Source organism: Ovis aries, chromosome 16 (assembly GCF_016772045.2).
Source record: "Ovis aries strain OAR_USU_Benz2616 breed Rambouillet chromosome 16, ARS-UI_Ramb_v3.0, whole genome shotgun sequence".
Taxonomy (NCBI): Eukaryota; Metazoa; Chordata; class Mammalia; order Artiodactyla; family Bovidae; genus Ovis; species Ovis aries.
Window position 1 is genome coordinate 33871299 of NC_056069.1, and position 19796 is coordinate 33891094.

The following is a 19796-nucleotide window of genomic DNA, read 5'->3' on the forward strand; positions in this document are numbered from 1 at the left end:
AAATATATCTTAAAGTATGTATTTAATCCTTAAAAAACATATTATTTAATACTTAGAAATCTGGGCCTTGCAGGTGAACCCTAGCCACATTTAAATTGCATTCATTTTTTGGTTTCAGAAATCTGATGTACCTGGAGTAGTAAGAACAGGCTCCATGAAGGAGGTAGGAATTAGACTTAAAGAATTTAGAGTTGGAAGGAACTTTTAAAGACATTTTGAACAGTATCTTAAGTTACAGATACAAAAACAGAACATTGCCCCTGCCATACTTTTTCTCATACCCAGAGTATGTGGTATGCAAAAACCTCTTCTGGAGGAGCCTCATCGAGCACTGCGAAGCCAACTGTTTTCCCTCCCAATCTAAAGTTCTTTACATCATTCATTTGTTCTGCATAGCATATTTGTTCACTTTCATCAAAATCAAAATCATTAACCAAGTTAATTTTGATTCTACCATTTCTTAACATGATTCATTTCAATCTTGGGTATTCCACTTGTCTTTTCACCTCCTGCTTCCTCCACTGACCTCCCTGCCCCCATCCCTGGCACCAATATTCTGCCTAAAAAATGGGAAAAGACACAAGTTGAATTGCTGTCATGCTTCTTATCTTTTCCATTTTTCATGTCCTGATCATTTTGCTTTACATTATGGGAATTGTGCTCAATTTTACCCATTGCATATTAAAATTCCAGCTGTCATTTTTTATTTCTTCCTTATTTTCTGAAGTCGTCTTTCTTTAGATAGCCTATTATTTTGTTCCACAGAGATAATAAACATCTGTTCGAGGATGCCAATTTCTTTAAAATTTTTTTTGTTTTCTTTCCTTGATTGCTTCTGTACCTTCTGTGCTCCCTGCTTTTTCTGTTCATTTTATTGGTCTTTGTATTTTGTGCATGATCCTTGCTTAGATATCTGGTGATTGTAGGTTGTCCACTCATATTTGAGAGTGAAATTCTAAATGCCAAGGTCAGGAGGGTGGAATTTATTAATTGATGGACCTTCCCATCGGTTGAATGAGTAGGGACCTGTCTGTTTTACTAGGGAACACCAAATGTTAATAATATTTTTTCCTTGCTGAGATAGTTGCTCCAGAAGAAACCTTCCAGTTTCCTTGAGGGTGTGAGCTTAGCTGCCAGTGCTCTGTGAGCTAAATGGGGAAGGGTCCAAGAGGCTCACTGATTACTATGCTGACTTTCATTTAAGCCCCATGTTCTCCATGTGGTGCCTCATTCCTCCTCTAGTGTCCTTGCGGAACAGGGCTGTGTTTAGCCTTCAGTTCAGTTCAGTTCAGTTCAGTTGCTCAGTCGTGTCCGACTCTTTGCGACCCCATGAATTGCAGCACACCAGGCCTCCCTGTCCATCACCATCTCCCGAAGTTCACTCAAACTCATGCCCATCGAGGCAGTGATGCCATCCAGCCATCTCATCCTCTGTCATCTCCTTCTCCTCCCGCCCCCAATCCCTCCAAGCATCAGAGTCTTTTCCAATGAGTCAACTCTTCACATGAGGTAGCCAAAGTGTTGGAGTTTCAGCTTTAGCATCATTCCTTCCAAAGAATACCCAGGACTGATCTCCTTTAGAATGGACTGGTTGGATCTCCTTGTAGTCCAAGGGACTCTCAAGAGTCTTCTCCAACACCACAGTTCAAAAGCATCAGTTCTTCAGCATTCAGCTCTCCTTACTAAAGAGTAAATCATTGCTCTTATTCCCTAGTAAGGGTGGTGAGCTTAAAACTTCTTTCTTCAATCAGCTGTCCTGTTTTCAGTCCATTTCTCACTTCTATCATCAGAAATTCCCAACACTTCCAATATCTAAGCCCTTTAAGAAGTCTGTGTGCAGATGAGTTTATCATTGCGTTCTACCCCTAAAGGCTTAGGTTTCAGCTTTCTGTGGTTAGCCAAGTCTTTATCACTGTTCATCTGCCCTCTCGCTTAGTGACTCCCCTTAGTTACTGCCGTCTCTTCTCTTGCTCTTTTGTCTTTATATGCTGTCATCTTAGTGATGTTCCATCTTCCATGTTTAAATGGAAATATGCTTTGACTTTTGTAGTCTTTCTTTATAGGCTTTGCCTCCTTGTCTAGTATTGAATATAATTTTCATATTTGTAGCTTAACTAGTATTTTACCTCTTGTATTTTGTTTACTCAGTTGATTTTCTTCTCTTTCACATTTAGAACACATTGTTCTTTTCATTTAGTATATTTATATATGAAGTTGTATTACAAAATGAACCTATATTTCTTCTAGAAGTAAATTAGATTGCTAATCATTATTACCTGCTCTTGAGCAAGGGTATCTCTTATCTCTTTGATAGTTTTGGTTTTGCTTTCAAAAGAATTTACTGGTTCATCTTCCAGATTATCTATTACCATTTAAGGTATAGGAACCTGGTTTTAGAATGTTAATTTGTGACCTGTGTTAAAGAACTGCATGTTAGCGTCCTTTGCCTAGAATATTAATAGCTTATTTATTAAATATGACTTCTTAGGAGCAGGCATATCCAAGTAATGGTTTTCACTTATGGAAAAAAAATCATAAAATAAGAAAGTGTGGATAAATGGAAAGAGAAGTTTTTAAAAAAATATCTTTAAAAATGTAGTACAGCATAAGATAATTTTTTCAGTAAGCGGAGTAAAGATAAATGCTGTTTTATTTTATAAAGGCTTCCCTGGTGGCTCAGCTGGTAAAGAATGTGCCTGTGATACAGGACACCTGGGTTTGATCCCTGGGTTGGGAGGATGTCCTAGAGAGGGAACAGCTACCCGCTCCACTATTCTGGCCTGGAGAATTCCAGGGACTGTACATAGTCCATGGGGTTGCAAAGAGTCAGACACTGAGCAACCTTCACTTTCACTCTATTTTATAAAATAAATGAATTAGGTTTTTTTTTTTTTTTTAAATTAAAACACCTTTTAGAAGCTAGGATAACATGGTTGCTTGCTAATTCATTAACAATGCTTAAATGTTGCTTTCTCATATGGTTCAAACCAGTATTCCCCACCCCAACATAATTCTCTGTGCCCTTGTCCTGCTTTGTTTTTCTTCAGAACACTCTTATTCTTTTTATTTATGTGTCTATTAACTAGATTAGGGCCTCTTTTTATCATTGCTATATCATGAGTGTCTAAAACAGTGCATGGCACATTGAAGGTATTCAATAAATATTTGTTAAAGGAATCAAAGAGTAAGTATTTGTAATTTATAGGAGAAAACACACCTAGTTTCAAGTAAAAATTGAAATTATCCGAAATAGCACATGATATTTAGATGAGAACAAGCTATTAGAGTATAGTCATGAGAGTGATAATATGAGAAAACTGAGTTACTGATTTTGAGTTCTAAGATCCTCCTAGCATTTCTGTTTTGTGCGGCCTGTACCACCTCCCCATTTAAAAAGCATCTCATGAGTGAGGTTCATTTGGAAGGTTCTTGCATTTTCACAGTTTTATAGGCTACAGAATTATAGATAGACTACTTTCTTTTGAAAGATACACCTTTAAGTTGCCTCTCTGCTTTTTCTTAGCTGGATGAAAAAGAAAGTCGACGACTGTTCCAACAAATCCTTTCTGGTGTGGATTACTGTCACAGGCATATGGTGGTCCACAGAGATTTGAAACCTGAAAACGTCCTGCTTGATGCACACATGAATGCAAAGATAGCTGATTTTGGTAAGGAGATTTTTATAGTTTCATATATTCATTATGTTTAACAAACATCAGTACGTTTCTTCAGGTAACTTGCATATAATCAACTGAATATCCCAAAGTAGTATATCCTCACTATTAGTCTAGGAGCATACGAAAAGGAGTAAAAATAAGGAATTCTCTTTTCATAGCTTTATGTCTTTAAAATTGACTTTTATTACATTAGGCAGACAATTTAAATTGGCAGCATTAGTGACATCATCTGAAAAGAGACCATTATTTGTGAAGACGTTAGCAACCTATTTCCACGTGTTCTTTTGATCAGCTATGGAGCGAGAGGAAAGAGACTGGGATGAAGTTACTCAGACTTTGAAAGTCAGAAGGCAAACCATGTGAATAAAATTATTTTTAAAAAATGAAAGTATTTAAATGATAGAAAAGCATAATATCAGCTTGAGGAAAATGTAATGAGTTTGTTTTCCTATATAAATTGCCATTGACATTATTAAACCTTAGATAAAAATGAATCTCTGCAACTCTCTCTTGCTTTGTTTCAGTTCAGATCAGAGGAGATGCTTATAAATTTTATTTTCTTCAGTTTTGTATGTATGATCTATTTTAGAGATTCACTAAATAGTTCCCAACAGCTCTGAGCTACTGAGATTTTTTTTAATAACTGACTAAATTATTTGACTTCCTTATTCTTTAGTTGTCATTATTTTTATTCATTGTATTTTTGAGGAAGTAGAGTTTTCTTCTTTTGGCTGCACCTGTGATTTCCAAAATCACTGCAGATGGTGACTGCAGCCATGACATTAAAAGACACTTACTCCTTGGAAGGAAAGTTATGACCAACCTAGACAGCATATTAAAAAGCAGAGACATTACTTTGTCAGCAAAGGTCCATCTAGTCAAGGCTATGGTTTTCCAGTGGTCATGTATGGATGTGAGAGTTGGACTGTAGAGAAAGCTGAGCGCCAAAGAGTTGATGCTTTTGAACTGTGGTGTTGGAGAAGACTCCTGAGAGTCCCTTGGATTGCAAGGAGATCCAACCAGTCCATCCTAAAGGAAATAAGTCCTGGGTATTCATTGGAAGGACTGATGTTGAAGCTGAAACTCTTAATATTTTGGCCACCTGATGTGAAGAGCTGACTCATTTGAAAAGACCCTGATATTGGGAAAGATTGAAGGGAGGAGAAGGAGATGATAGAGGATGAGATGGTTAGATGGCATCACCAACTCAATGGACTTGAGTTTGGGTAAACTCTGGGAGTTGGTGAGGGACAGAAAGGCCTGGTGTGCTGCGGTTCATGGGGTTGCAAATAGTCTGACATGACTGAGTGACTGGACTGAACTGAACTGAACTATGATTTGTGGGATCTTAGTTCCCTGACCAGGAATTGAACCTGAGCCATAGCACTGAGTCCTAACCACTGGACTGCTAGGGAATTCCTGAGTTTTTTGTTTTTGTAGTAGAACTATGAAGGAACTTGGATATTAAAAATTACTATATATATATATTTTTGAAGAATCAGATCAGGGGTTAATAGAAACTTTGAATTTTAATTCCAGTCTACATTTTTTCCCTAGTAATTTCTCTATTAATTAAAAACATACCCATTTTTTAAAAAGTTTTTTATTTTATATTAGAGTATAGCCAATTGACAATGTTGTGATGGTTTCAAGTGGACAGCAAAGGGACTCAGCCATACATATGCATGTATCCATTCTACCCCAAACTCCCTTCTCATCCAGCTACCACATGACACTGAGCAGAGTTCCCTGTGCTACAGTAGGATCTGTCGGTTATCCATTGTAAATATACCAAGAGCATGCATGTCGATCTCAAACCCCCTATCTCTACCCCCTGTTCTTCCCCATCTGGCAGCCATAAGTTTGTTCTCTAAGTCTGTGAATCTTAAACTTGCCCAGTTTATTCTAATAAGCAAAATAACTAATAGCTTAATATGTATTCAGTGAACTCCTGACCTTGCACTAACTTTAACTGTTGAAACAGGTTATAAGTTTTATGGCATAAAGGCAAAATATTTGGAAACAATAAAGGATGTAGGATTCTGTTGAAAGAACGAACAAAATGATGATTTATCACTTTAATGCAAACTCAGTTTTATCGTTTAATGGAATTGTTTTTACTTTTGTCCTTGGGAAATCTTGAGCGGTGAATTTTGTGCATTTTCAGGTCTTTCAAACATGATGTCAGATGGTGAATTTTTAAGAACAAGTTGTGGCTCACCCAACTATGCTGCACCAGAAGTAATTTCAGGAAGGTAGTGTTTGACACCTCCTCCCAGCCCAGTATATTTGTAATCATATTTTTCTCCTAGACTTCGTTAGTCTATGGTATAATACTCAATTCTAGTGAAAGAAACTTAAAGCTTATTCTTTTCTCATCCAAAAAGTGTTCTATTATAAGAATAAAATATTATAAGTGAATCAGGATTAAGAACTCCATTTATAGAGGAGGATATTGGTTTGCAAGTTAATATAATATTAGTTACATGAGAGTACTTTCATTTTTTCCCCTGGTGGAAGAAATTGAAGGCTTAAAAACTAGCAAGTTTAAAAGTGAGACATTAAAAACTTGACTAATGCAGAAATATCTAGTAATAAATGGTTTACTATTCACTTAGATGAAGAATTAAAAGTGTAATGTGTAGCTTTAATTTTTCAAATTAGCTTTAGCTTTTATGATAAGGTACTTTGGGGAATTGGACTAAAGTATTGATAAAAATCTTCAGATTTCATTTATTTTTAATTTTCATTCTTTAAATCTTCTAGAGACTGAAATAAGAATTCTAGTCTCTCAGTTAATTTATACTAACTACCAGCATTGAGAACATGAGATCTTAGTATAAGGCAGCTTTTTGAATAGTTTAGATGACAGTAAAATTTACTTTTTTGAAGAGGAATTGTTCTTCGTTATACTACTGAAATAGAAAACAGAGAAGCTAAAGTTCGTTTACTAGTTTTTATAATTAACTTTTAATAACTTTTCATTCGAACCTTATTTCTTTGTTTGAATGACTTACATCCTGATTTAGAATGCAGAAATATAGTAGTATTTTCTTTCTATTTTCATAAGCTAGCTAGCCTAGCCTACTCAGAGAAATTATGTTTGTGTTAAGGCATGGATATGAGTAAGGCAAAAATATCTAATTTTAGATTTATCAAGGTTCATCATTATCTTTCTATATTAGCAGGTAAATGTTAAAATTATTTCATATGGGCTGTGTAGATTATTTGGGGAAGAAGACAGTTCAGGACCTGGATACTGGGGGCGTTGTTAATTAACTAAACAAAAAGATATGTAATTGTGTATATATATAATGGGCCGTTACCGAAGTCTGTTTTCCCAGTTTGGATAAGGTCTTTCTGTGTGGTCTAGATGTATGGAAACCTTTACTTTCAAAACAGTATTTATTAGTCAGTTCAGTAATTTATTTGACCAATTTAAAGAAACCCTTTCCCTGAAGCCAGACTTTGAGTGGGTTATCTAATTAGTCTGCAGCTAGTTATCTCAGTAGGGCTTCTCTAGTGGCTCAGCGGTAACGAATCCACCTGCTATGCAGGAGACCTGAGTTCGATCTTTGGGTCAGGAAGATCCCTTGGAGTAGGAAATGGTAACCCAGTCCAGTATTCTTGCCTGGGGAATTCCATGGACAGAGGAGCCTGACGGGCTACAGTCCATTGGGTCGCAAAAGAGTTGGACACGACTTAGCAACTAAATAACAACAACAGTTAAGTCAGCAGGCTACAGTACAATGCAAATAAGAGTTTAAAGTCCTCTGCAAATCAGTTAGCTGGGCTTCATTCCACAGCTTCAGGCCCCTTTTACCTTGGTATAAGGTCTTGGGTAATTGGGGAGAGTGGGTTTATAGTCCATCACTACAGAACATTCCCAGTTGAGGAAAGATTGCTTAATCTGTAACCAAAAAACAGTGGTTTTAAATACAGTAATGATATGTTTGTTCAAAGTTTGGCCCTATTAGTTGGAGGTACAAAGTGCTTTTACTCTATATTGAAGTATGATGTCTCAAGATAGGACAATTGTGCGGTACTGAGGAGATAATTTTAGCTATAGTCTGTAACTTTAAAAAAATTCTTAAATTTTGTGTCCTGAGATAATATTGATAGAATTAGTGTAGAATCTCTATGTGTAGTACATAGCAGTGACTTATAGAAACCATATTCTGACTAATAATTCTTTATAAAATATCTGTATTTAAAATGTATGATTCATTGATTGACTCTTAAGTTACTAATGATTGTTTAACCCAGTTGGTATTTCCTGTTGCAGATTGTATGCTGGCCCAGAGGTAGATATATGGAGCAGTGGGGTTATTCTCTACGCTTTATTATGTGGAACCCTTCCATTTGATGATGATCATGTGCCAACTCTTTTTAAGAAGATATGTGATGGGATCTTTTATACCCCTCAATATTTAAATCCTTCTGTGATTAGCCTTTTGAAACATATGCTGCAGGTGGATCCCATGAAGAGAGCCACAATCAAAGATATCAGGTGAGAAAGCAATCTGATTGTCAGATCTAACAGTATCCGTGATATAAGTCAAGTGAAAGAGAAATTTGCAGAATAGTTTGTACAATGTAATCCCATTTTTATATTAAAAACAATGTATAGACTCAAACTTATTTTATCTTGATATTTAAAAATACTAAACTGGCTACCTTAGGAAGTAAGATTAGGAGGAGGAAAGGCTTTCACTTTTTGCTTATGCTTCTTTATTTGTTTTGAAATTGTAACTGTGAACATTACTTTTTAAATTTAAAAAAAAAAGATGTAATGAAAAATAAAAAAGACCCTAGTCGGGTATTAGATTTGGTAGTGATTCTTTAAGATTTTCTGTAATATGCTTCATGTTTGACTTTTACACATTCTCATACTTTTTCATAGTAAATTTGTATATTGCTTTTTGAGTTCTCATCTTACAAGTTACTGTATTTTTCCCTTTTGTTCATCTCTAGGAATAAGAACATTTTAATTCAGTCAATGACATGTTGTTTTTGTAGTAGTATACATTGAATTACATATGAAATTATTGTTTTGTAAGTAAAAGGTCCACCAGTATTGCCAGTTTCATGTGGTTCAACCTAACAGTTTAAATAAGGCAAAAGTGATGATGACAAATCTCAAATTTGAGCAGGTCATTTCTGATGAAGATAATACTGCAAACTTTGTTTCTACTACCACTGTTTTTCTTTCCTTTTTTCGTTAATGGAAATTTCTCTTTTGGTCTTCTAATGGCTATATAGAACATTTCTCTGAGATGGAGGAAGAAGGATGAAAGAAATCAGATATGTATTTGGGACCAGTAAAGACGAAAGTATTAGGGCAATGAAGAAGAAAGAGCATATGTAGAACTTAAAGTTTGATTCCTAAAATAAATAAATAATAAGGACCTACTTTATAAGCACAGGGGACCCTATTCAATACTATGTAATGACTTGTATGGGGAAAGAGTCTAAAAAAGAGTGGATATATGTGTAACTGATTCGCTGTGTTGTACAGCAGAAAGTAACACAACATTGTAAACCAACTACACTCCAGTAAAAAAAAAAACAAAGCTTAATTCCTTTCCATTTACTCCATTTTCTGCAGACTAAAAAAGAGAAGGAATGGTAGGTCATGACTTCACTACTAGAAGAGAAGGACTGATTCATCTCTAAATTTATATTTCAGAATATCTTAGAGGTGGTTTTTCTTGTGTTTTACCTACTTTTTTCCAATTTAAATGAAATATGTGACAATTGGAAAAGACTTAGAAAACACCAAAAACATTAGAGAATTTAAATGATCTTTAATTCCATTATCCAGAAGATAATCTTTGTTCTTTGGGGTGTTTCCTCTCAATATTTTAAATTTTAGCATATTTTTATACAATTGAAGTCCAAAAATATCCCTTTATATGTAAAATTAGGAAATCTCAGTTCCTTCATTAAAATAAGGGGACATTATTATTATCTTACTGGAGTTGTTTGAAAATGAGGTGAGATAACAGATATGAAGTGTTCAGCTTAAAATCTACCACATAGTAAGCATTCAATGAGTGAAAGCTGTCTATTTTTGTTTATATATTTTTTTCACTTAACAATATATCCCAAGAGGAAACCACAGACTAATTTTGTTCTTTTCTGAGCTGGAAATAAGATGTCTTTACCATTAGCATGCCATTGCCATTTGTTCCAAAAATTTAAAGTGTAGACACTTCTTCCCTGGTTGCTCCAGCAGTGTTGTCTCCCTCTTACTATGAGAGGAAGGCTGAGCATTTCTGTTATACAATGAAATGTGAGCCAAGAGAGAAAAATCTGTTTTAAAAAAATGATAACAGTATGAATGATAATACTGTACGAGTATAAATTCCCCAAACAGTTACTTTCAGTCTCCTCTCTCCTCCAAACCCTTCTGACACCTACCATTTTCTCTCAGGGAACATGAATGGTTTAAACAGGACCTTCCAAAATATCTCTTTCCTGAGGATCCATCATATAGCTCAACCATGATTGATGATGAAGCCTTAAAAGAAGTATGTGAAAAATTTGAATGCTCAGAGGAGGAGGTTCTCAGCTGCCTTTATAACAGAAATCACCAGGACCCTTTGGCAGTTGCCTACCACCTCATAATAGATAACAGGAGGATAATGAACGAGGCCAAAGATTTTTACTTGGCAACAAGCCCACCAGATTCTTTTCTCGACGATCACCACTTGACCCGGCCCCATCCTGAAAGAGTACCATTCTTGGTTGCTGAAACTCCCAGGGCGCGCCATACCCTCGATGAATTAAATCCACAGAAATCTAAACACCAAGGTGTAAGGAAAGCAAAATGGCATTTGGGAATTAGAAGTCAAAGTCGGCCAAATGATATCATGGCAGAAGTTTGTAGAGCAATTAAACAACTGGATTATGAATGGAAGGTAAGAAAGAAAGAGCATTCTGAATATTAGCACATTTGACAAACCTGTAGTCTATCATGTTTTATAGAAGAATTCCTTTTCACTTTGTTTTTGTCCATACCATGCGCTAGGTTGTAAACCCGTATTATTTGCGTGTTCGGAGGAAGAATCCTGTGACAAGTACATACTCCAAAATGAGTCTGCAGTTATACCAAGTGGATAGTAGAACATATTTATTGGATTTCCGAAGTATTGATGGTATGTACATCACACAGAACAATGTAGACGACATATTAGACCTTGTTACTTACTTTGGGATTTTAGTAAATCTTTGAGTCTTTTGAAGCTTCTTGAATTGTACCTCGTAATTCAATAGCAAAAGAACATAAAAGCACCTTTTAGATTTGAATATTTGAGAATCTAGGAAATAGTTTATTGTCCTTTTAAGACTATCTTCTAAAATCCTTAAAGCGTTATACAGCTTTATCTTAAACTGATAGTTTGTTACATTTTTGTTTCTTGTAGTTCATTTTGGTAAGATGAAATGGTTTATTTAGAATAAATGTTGACTTTGCTGTTAAAGTCAATAGCATTAAACTTAAAAAATATCTGATATTTAATAAAATTAAGTAGAGTACAGCACTTCCCTGGTGGCTCAGAGGTAAAGAATCCACCTGCCAATGCAGGGTTATTTCCCTGGGTCAGGAAGATCCCCTGGAGAAGGAAATGGCAACCCACTCCAGCATTCTTGCCTGGGAAATCCCATGGATAGAGAAGCCTGCCGGGGTACAGTCCGTGGGGTCGCAAAGAGTTGGATGTGACTAAGCATGCATGCACACAGCTGTGTATATATAAATGTTCTCTCACAAACAGAATCTTTAACTAAGTAGACGTGTTAATGGCTATTCTTCATTGGCCAAGTCAATTAAGATATGTTGCTACTTTTGTTCACGTATGAGATTTACCCATGGCTTTGTCTTCTTTATAAACTCAAAGATAGTACCTACACAGTATCAAAAGACACAGCTTTAAGCTATGATATGTTGGCCAAACTTGTTTATGTCCAGATGGTATTAACAATGCAGTCTTAGATACAGAATGGGTTTAACTTTTTTTCCATTGTATTTGGATTAAATTTGTAACCTTAGGTTTATTAGTACCTGGGTTTACCAACTGAATGACCATTTACTGTTTTTATGTTGTGTTCTTAATTTTAGTTTTTCCTTGTTTTTGTTCATTGGAATTGCTGCTCTTTTATAGGATCTTAAATATGAAGACAAAGTAAGAGCACTGAGATGAGCGTTAGTAGACTCAGTTTCAAGATTTACCTCTCTGTTCACTTGTTACCTTAAGTCACTTGTTAAGCAAGTCACTTAACTGTTAGGGGTTTATGTTTTCTTATCAATAAAACAAGGAGTTAGATGAGATCATTTCCAAGATTTAAATTTTCAGTGCATTTATTTTAATATAGAAAGGTTGACTTCTGTTGCTAGTGAATGATGTTTATTAAGCCTCATTATTAGTTCTTTGAGCTCTTAATCCTGGATTGCAAGACTGATGAGTAGCCAAATATGTATGCAATCTTAATAAGTCATCAGAGGACTGACTACATTACTGTGTGTAAAAGAGGCAAGTGGCATAATTCATTGCCTCTGTTATAGGGAGTATTCAAAATAAACATGCTCTTGATAGCTGGTCTCACTTAAAGAAGCAAATTAAATACTGTTAAAATTTTGGGAAGGGTGTCATGGATTAGAATAAATTGAATTTTTTTTTTTTTACCCAGATGAAATTACTGAAGCCAAATCAGGGACTGCTACGCCACAGAGATCAGGCTCAGTTAGCAACTATCGAGCTTGCCAAAGGAATGATTCAGATGCTGAGGCTCAAGGAAAATCCTCAGAAGCTTCTCTTACCTCATCTGTAACCTCACTTGACTCTTCTCCTGTTGAATTAACTCCAAGACCTGGAAGTCACACAATAGAATTTTTTGAGATGTGCGCGAATCTAATTAAAATTCTTGCACAGTAAACCTAAAACTTTGCTTATTTCTTTGATAGCAATAAGCATGCATAATAAATCATAGCCAAATGCTTCCATGTATAATCAAGTTATATGTAATTATAACTGAGGGTTGGCCTTTTGGAATGCAGTTTGCACAGAGGTTGAAACATGATTAGTAGTTAAAAGCATAATGTGCAAAAATGAATTAAGACAATTTTGTTCATTGTTCAGTAGGCATATAGAATAATATACTATGCGCAATGAATTATAGGTCTCTCAGGCTCACTTGATTTTTTGGCTATTTTATATTTAGTGTATACAGGGCTTTGTAGAATATTAATTTACCATAAAGGCCTTCATATGTTAATTACATGTTGATGTGTTATATATTTGCTTCAAAGATTTATTCAATAAATATTTGCCTAGAGACTTCCCTGGCAGTCCAGTGGTTAAGACTCTGTGCTTCCAATGTAGGGGGGTGCAGGTTCGATCCCTGGTGGGGGAACTCAGATCCCTCATGCCGCGTGGTACGGCCAAAAAAGGAATAAAGAAATAAATGTTTGACTAGAATCCCCAGAGACTTTTAGAGGTGATTTTGTTTTCTGGGCTCCTTATAGGGACAGCCTGGATGATTCTTCCGTATCCTCTCCTTAATATTCTATAGTATATGGTAAGTCACATTAAAGATACTGACACAAGTTAAATTTTTTTCTTTTAGTTTGGTAAGTGCAAAAACATACAGAACTTATATATTCAGATACTCCAGGCACTAATTTTAGTTCTACAGTTTGCCCCACTATATTTCTGTATATAAATTGCTCTTTTTGTCACAAGAGCTGTGTTGCATATACTGTAAATAAATCATTGGTTGGTTTGACATTTGCCAATATCACAGAGTCCTCTCTCCTAATCATGTCAGTCAGTATTAACTGTATGCAGGAATGTCTGGCCATTCAGTCATGTACCTTTTAAGTTGATTCAGTGCATAGGACATGTCTTACAAACTGTTAACTGCTTAAACAGGACTTTTTCTCCTAAATTTCATTATGGCCATGTTTTAGAAGAAAAACTGAAAGGCTGTAAGGTGATCACATGCGTTATCTACCACTTAGATTCAATACTTGTTAACATTTTGCCATATTTATCTATATATCTGTATGTAGATACAGTTATATATATCTATGTGTATATGTTTGTGTGTATATATGCTTTTTTCCCCTGAACAATTTGGACATTGCAGATAGACTCATCACTCTTCAAAACTTAAAGCATCTCCTAAAAAATAATGACATTCTCCTAAAAAACCATAATACCATTCTCTAATGCCATCTAATGATGCATATTTCGATTTCCCTCATTGTCATACAAATTTATTTCAAACCAGGCTCCAACTAAAGTTTACACGTTGCATTTGGTTATCTCTTAGCTATTACCTTATTGTTTTGATAAAATATGGAACAAATCAGTTCTTCTAACTAGTCACATTTGCTTTGGATTTTCATTACTTAAAGTAGCATTATGGGAACTGCCCAAAGTTGCTTAATCCTCCTAAGAACTCAGATTTATAATTTCTTTTTCTTGCTCTTAGTGTAATGCATTACATACTAGGTGTAAGAAAGAAAAAATTTAGCCACTTCAGATAAAATTTATGTATGTGTATGCTAATAATAAAATACTGTGTCATTCATAATTGCCTTATATTTTAACTTCAAGAAAGTTTTTTTGGTATTCTCTTCCCATTGCAACAGAACTCTTCCCCCCACCCCCCCTTTTTAAGACTCTTGGTATTGTAGTATTGTTTTTGGCACCTGTGTAACTGGGTGATAATGCTCTCCAGTGTCATGATAGCTTGTATAGTTGTAGATGTAGCTCCAGCATCCCTAGCAACATGCACTGAATTCAAGAGAAAACCTTGCTTCCTCTGTCCAGGGCTTATTCTATTCAACTTAGAATCGGAAAGCTGTATAAAATTATAGGAGTTCCATTTAAATATAAGTTCAAGCTGTACTTATAACTTGTATGTGGCCCTCTGTTTTGGAGATACTGACTTCATGTAGGCTCTCTAAGTGCGGCATTATGTTCCTAGTGTTAAGAACAGAAGACTGTATTTTTAAAGCTACAGATTTGTATATAGAGCTAAGACGTTGTTGTAATGTCTCTGACCTGTTGTGGGGAGTGGGGAACAAAAAGAGGAACCAATTAAATAGGACCTTCTAAAACTTGTTAATTTTGTAAACGGCTTCTTTTTAAGTTATTGTGATTCCTTTAAGTTACTGAGTTTTATTTTGGATACTTAAATATTGCACTTGTACAAATAATAAGATAAATACACAGACTATTGCAAGTAGGTTCATTTTAAGCTGGGATATCTGAAATGACAACTTTTGGTTGAGAATGTCAAGGTTTCATCACAGTTTCCACAAATTTACTGTTGTTTGCAAATTCTTACTAATTGAAGATGTAAGGGAGTCAATGCAAATGATTTTTAATCTTTTTTTATTATCTTTTCAGCAATTTATATTTTTTGTGATTTTATGCAACCATATTTTTACTTTGTCTTGACAACTGAAAGATGTATAAGGCTTTTGCCAGAAATGTACTGTACACAGTTTTAAATAACAGATTTTACTGATATGTAAAATTTTTGCCATTAAAATAAATGATTTCTCACTGAGAGGAACTTTTCTATCAGGTTGGGCGACTGGGGAGCTTAATATATCTAATTTAAGGTAATTTCACTGAAATAAACTCCATTGCTTTTACTTTGATTATATTTTTTCTTTGGATGGCTTTGTAGTTTTTCAGAGTTTTAAATCATTTTATACAGAAAATCCTGACCTCTCACCCTGCCACCGCCCCCCGCCCCTTTTGGTTTTTCAGTGATACATACCATTCACACTGAATGATTGGTGGACTATGGGTGGATGTAGAACTCCATGCACCTTTGGAATGAAAGAAAAAAAATGTGCTTTAAATCTTTTCCCCTTAACTCCTTCCAAGTCCCCCATCCATAACAGAAATCCTATTTTTATTGTGAGTTTTCTTCACTAGATGAATCAAAGCCTACATACAACATAAATTGGTAGTATGGTAGAAATCAATCTTTGTGGTACAAGATTTTTGAGTCTTGTTCACATTTGTCTTGACCAGGGTATACTTAAGGGTACAATTTCAAATACTTTAACTTGGAAAATGGATAATACAAAATATGATTTTTCATTGGTTTACAATGTAGTTAACTTTAACTTCTGAGAAAACTATGTGGAAAAAAAATGTTACTTATTACGGCCAACCATCTATATACCTTTTAAACAGTGTGCCTAAATATAAAGTATAGTGCTTGAGCAGATTTTGGCACTTGAATGTTATGATTTTTGTTTCATCTAAATTAGTGAGCTTTTCTTTCATCTAAAAATTAAACACCTGAACAAAATATTAAGTTATATATGATAACAGAAGAGCAGTTACCTTTGGCTGCCAACATTGGATTTGGTTAGAATTCCACTACTATTAGAATTCAATCAGTAAAAAATCTTATATCCCATATGGCATTGTTGGTTTGTGTTAGATTGTCGCTATTCCAAATCTTTAAAATAACTTGATAATTGAACAACAGAAAACAGTACTAAAGAGTGTTATGAACAACACATGGGTTGTGCTTTTAGGGGACTTATAAATTACTCTAGATGTTTACCCTGACTGAACAAAATTGTACAAGAAATTCTCTTGCCTGAAAAATCAATATTTATTGAACTGTTCTATTGTAAAAAGATTGTTCTATTTATTGTGAATGACAATAAATGTTAACTTTGACAAATTTAGAGGATGTCTAACAACTTGGAAGATGATCATGTTGTCTATATAGGCAGCATGGGAAATTATTAAATATATCAATAGGTGCATTATCATAAAGCAAAGTAAGTAGGGAAGTGGTGGGGGTAGCCTTTACCAGGGTAGAGTGGATCAAGATAGTTATTTGAGAGGTTTGGTACAGACTCCTAGAAAGGTGTACCGCTTCAAGCACCATTGACTTATTCACTCTGCAAACTATATCTTCTTGTATAGCTACTATGAACCAAGCACTATGAATGTGACCATAAGGCATAAATCCTGCTCTGAGTCCCTAGATATGTACATTTTAAAGATTTTAATAGAGGTCTAACATATGCAGAAAAGTGCTCAAATCAAGACTCTCCCTTGATGAATTTTCAGTGTTTTAGGTTTGCAGTGAACATGGCCATGTAAGCCTCTACCCAGATGAAGAAACACTGCCACCACCATAGTAGTATCTTTTTATTAATACCAGAAGTGATATACTATCACTTCTGCTATATCCTTGAGGCAACAGAGAACAATCCTGGTATGATGTGGGAAGTAACTACACAAGAGTGTGAATGCAAGGGGAGGGCTCAGGTGGCTATCTTGGAGGTTGGCTACCACAATTGCGTACTGATTATTTTGAAAAACTGGTTCACTTCCATAGTTCTTATAAATGTTGGAAACATCTAATCCAACAATAAAAAAGAAAATCACATTTGATACCACCACTGATCTCATCAGAAAAGTCTGGGGACTTCCCTGACAGTCTAGTGGAAAAACTGTGCTTCCACTGCAGGGATGGTGGGTGCATTCCTTGGTTGGGAACTAAGATCCCACATGCCCTGCAGTGTGGCAAAAAAAAAAAAAAAAAAGTCTGGAAGTACCAGGAAGCTGGCAAGATAATTATGGCAAATACAAGTATTCCAAAATGGTTTGTTGTTGTTCAGTTGCTAAGTTGTGTCTGACTGTGATTCCATGGATATGATAAAATTTTGCAATAACGAGCTCATAGTCTGAGCCACAGTCCACTCCAGGTCTTTTTGCTGACTGTCTAGAGCTTCTCCATTGTCCACTGCAAAGAATATAATCAATCTGATTTCGGTATTGACCATTTGGTGTTGTCCACACATAGAGTTCTCTCTTGTGCTGCTGGAAAAGGGTGTGTGCTATGACCAGTATGCTCTCTTGAAAAAACGGTTAGCCTTTGCCCTGCTTCATTTTGTACTCCAAGGCCAAACTTGGCTGTTACTCCAGCTATCTCTTGCTTAAATTCTTGAATTTTATTTTTGGCAACACTGTCAATTGTTTTCCTTGATGTAGCAGGCGACTTTTCTTCATTTTCAAAATGTTTGTCAGACCCAAGCCTGAATAATCAGCAGGTGTGTCAGTTCTTCTAAGTAAAAGTTGTCTTCCACAAAAAAGGTATTTGTTTATAATGTAATCTCACAAGTGCTTTTATCTTGAGACATCATACTTCAATATAGAGTAAAAGCACTTTGTACCTCCCATTTTTGTCACACAGAATATTAAAAAGAAATGTCTATACTCAGGGTTAATAAATTGATTTTTACTGCTTCTTTAAGGACACTCAGTGACTGGAATCTTCTTTTTCTTACAATGAACGTGTACTAAGGAGAGAATACAATGACTACTAGTACAGCTTGGTATCACCACCTTGATTTGTACTGAGGTCCCAGTGGTTTTAGCCACCATTGCTTTTCCATTCTTACTGCAAATGTCAACATTATGAAAAAGGTAAATGATGTCATGATAGTATGAAAATACAGTTTTGTTTTTAAATTTACTTATTTGGCTGCATTGGGTCTCTGTTGCAGCAGGGAAGATCTTCATTTCCTCATGCGGTATCTGTCATTGTTACGCTAGCACTCCAGAGTAGGCAGCCTTCAGTGGTTGCAGTGCACAGACTCTGTGGTATGCGGGTTTAGTTGCTCTGTGCCATGACGGATTTTTAGCTTCCCAATCAGGTATGGAACCTGTGTCCCCTGCATTTCAAGGCGTATTCTAACCCACAGAGAAGTCCCCCAAATACTTCTGACTCTGAAAGGATCTTGAGGACTCTCAGGGGTCTGAGGCTCATCTTTGGAGAATCATTGTTTCCCATCAGTGGTTCTCAATGAGGCTGAGGAGGGGAGAGGGGGATCCATCTTTCTTCCAGGGACTTTGGGCAACTTCTGGAGACATTTTTGGTTGTCACCACTGGTGGGGTGGTAGTGGATGCTAATGGCATCTTGCTGCTGCTGCTAAGTCGCTTCAATCGTGTCCGACTCTGTGCGACCCCAGAGACGGCAGCTCACCAGGCTCCGCCGTCCCTGGGATTCTCCAGGCAAGAACACTGGAGTGGGTTGCCATTTCCTTCAATGCATGAAAGTGAAAAGTGAAAGTGAAGTCGCTCAGTCCTGCCTGACTCTTAGCGACCCCATGGACTGCAGCCTCCCAGGCTCCTCCGTCCATGAGATTTTCCAGGCAAGAGTACTGGAGTGGGGTGCCACTGCCTTCTCCGAATGGCATCTAGTGCCCAGGGATACTGCTGAACACCCTGCTGCGCCCAGGAGAGTCACCCCCCACCCCCACGCTCCCGCGGTCTCAAATAATCCAGTTGGAAACGTTACACCCTTGAGGTTGAGAAAACTTGGTTTACAAAACTGAAACCACAACACTGAGAACAATCTCAATTTTTCAATTTCCTACACACTTCCCTGTGTTACACTTTCCCACTTTATTTTTCAAAACAGCTACTTTCGGGTCATAGTTCTTTCTTCTTTAGAGACGCTGCATCCAACTTTTTGGCCCCCTCGGCCGCCCTCCCCCGCCGACCCCTCCCCCCCGGTTGAGCTACGGCCCTCCCTGGTCCTCTCCCCACCCTCATATACTTTTATAGTTGGGTTTGCCTCTGTCCTCAGCACTTGGCTGATCTCAACTAGGTTGTAAATTCCTTCAGGGAGGGCCGCATATCAATGCTCTCGATTTCCCCCAAAGTCGTTTTCCGCCCTCTACCTGCTGACTGGATTGGCCTCGCGATACCACCAGCGAAGTCCTCTCCACGCGCACTCAGCCCGCGCAGACGCAGTTTCCGTCGCTCCCGAGCTGTGGGCACCAGCGCTCCGATGCTCTCGTCTGCCGCTAGAGGGCGCGCCCAGTCCGAGCGGCCCGGACTACCAGCCTCGGAGGGTAATAATGGGGTGGGGGCGGCCGCCGTGACTTCTGGGACTTGTAGTCCCAGGGAAAGGATTGCGGATGAAAGGCACTGAGTCGCCTCTTCCCAGCTCGCTGCTCCGGAAGGTTCGGACGCCCTAGGTCGACCAACCTCCTATCTTGGAAGACCCGGCATCTACGGCAAGCGGGAAGGAGGTGGGCACGATAGTTTCCGTTTCCG

General features: G+C 36.8%; 2 protein-coding genes and 1 long non-coding RNA gene across 9 annotated transcripts in view; 2 read left to right on the forward strand and 1 right to left on the reverse strand.

Moving 5' to 3' along the window:
- The window catches only part of PRKAA1 (protein kinase AMP-activated catalytic subunit alpha 1), a 28224-nt gene extending 12879 nt beyond the window's left edge, over nucleotides 1-15345 (forward strand). For 5 of the 6 annotated variants that reach the window (XM_004017019.5, XM_060400466.1, XM_060400465.1 and 2 more), the window contains 6 exons: nucleotides 3524-3668; nucleotides 5845-5932; nucleotides 7963-8187; nucleotides 10114-10600; nucleotides 10711-10837; nucleotides 12366-15345. In XM_004017019.5, the coding sequence (XP_004017068.2) occupies nucleotides 3524-3668; nucleotides 5845-5932; nucleotides 7963-8187; nucleotides 10114-10600; nucleotides 10711-10837; nucleotides 12366-12610 (1317 nt within the window). In that variant the 3' untranslated portion in view covers nucleotides 12611-15345. Of the gene's footprint in view, nucleotides 1-118; nucleotides 164-3523; nucleotides 3669-5844; nucleotides 5933-7962; nucleotides 8188-10113; nucleotides 10601-10710; nucleotides 10838-12365 lie in introns of all 6 variants that reach the window. The other variant, XM_042233831.2, reaches the window with a different exon arrangement.
- Nucleotides 3837-19773, reverse strand: LOC105602567 (uncharacterized). Its single transcript, XR_001021246.5, has 4 exons — nucleotides 19418-19773; nucleotides 15474-15525; nucleotides 10101-12545; nucleotides 3837-9992 (listed from the first exon to the last, which is right to left on the reverse strand). It is a non-coding gene; the product is annotated as an uncharacterized LOC105602567 (long non-coding RNA).
- TTC33 (tetratricopeptide repeat domain 33) overlaps nucleotides 19634-19796 on the forward strand; it is a 28682-nt gene continuing 28519 nt past the window's right edge. Inside the window, exon 1 of one of the 2 annotated variants that reach the window (XM_042233832.2) lies at nucleotides 19634-19796. The gene's annotated coding sequence lies outside the window, so the exon portion shown is untranslated. The other variant, XM_012097005.4, reaches the window with a different exon arrangement.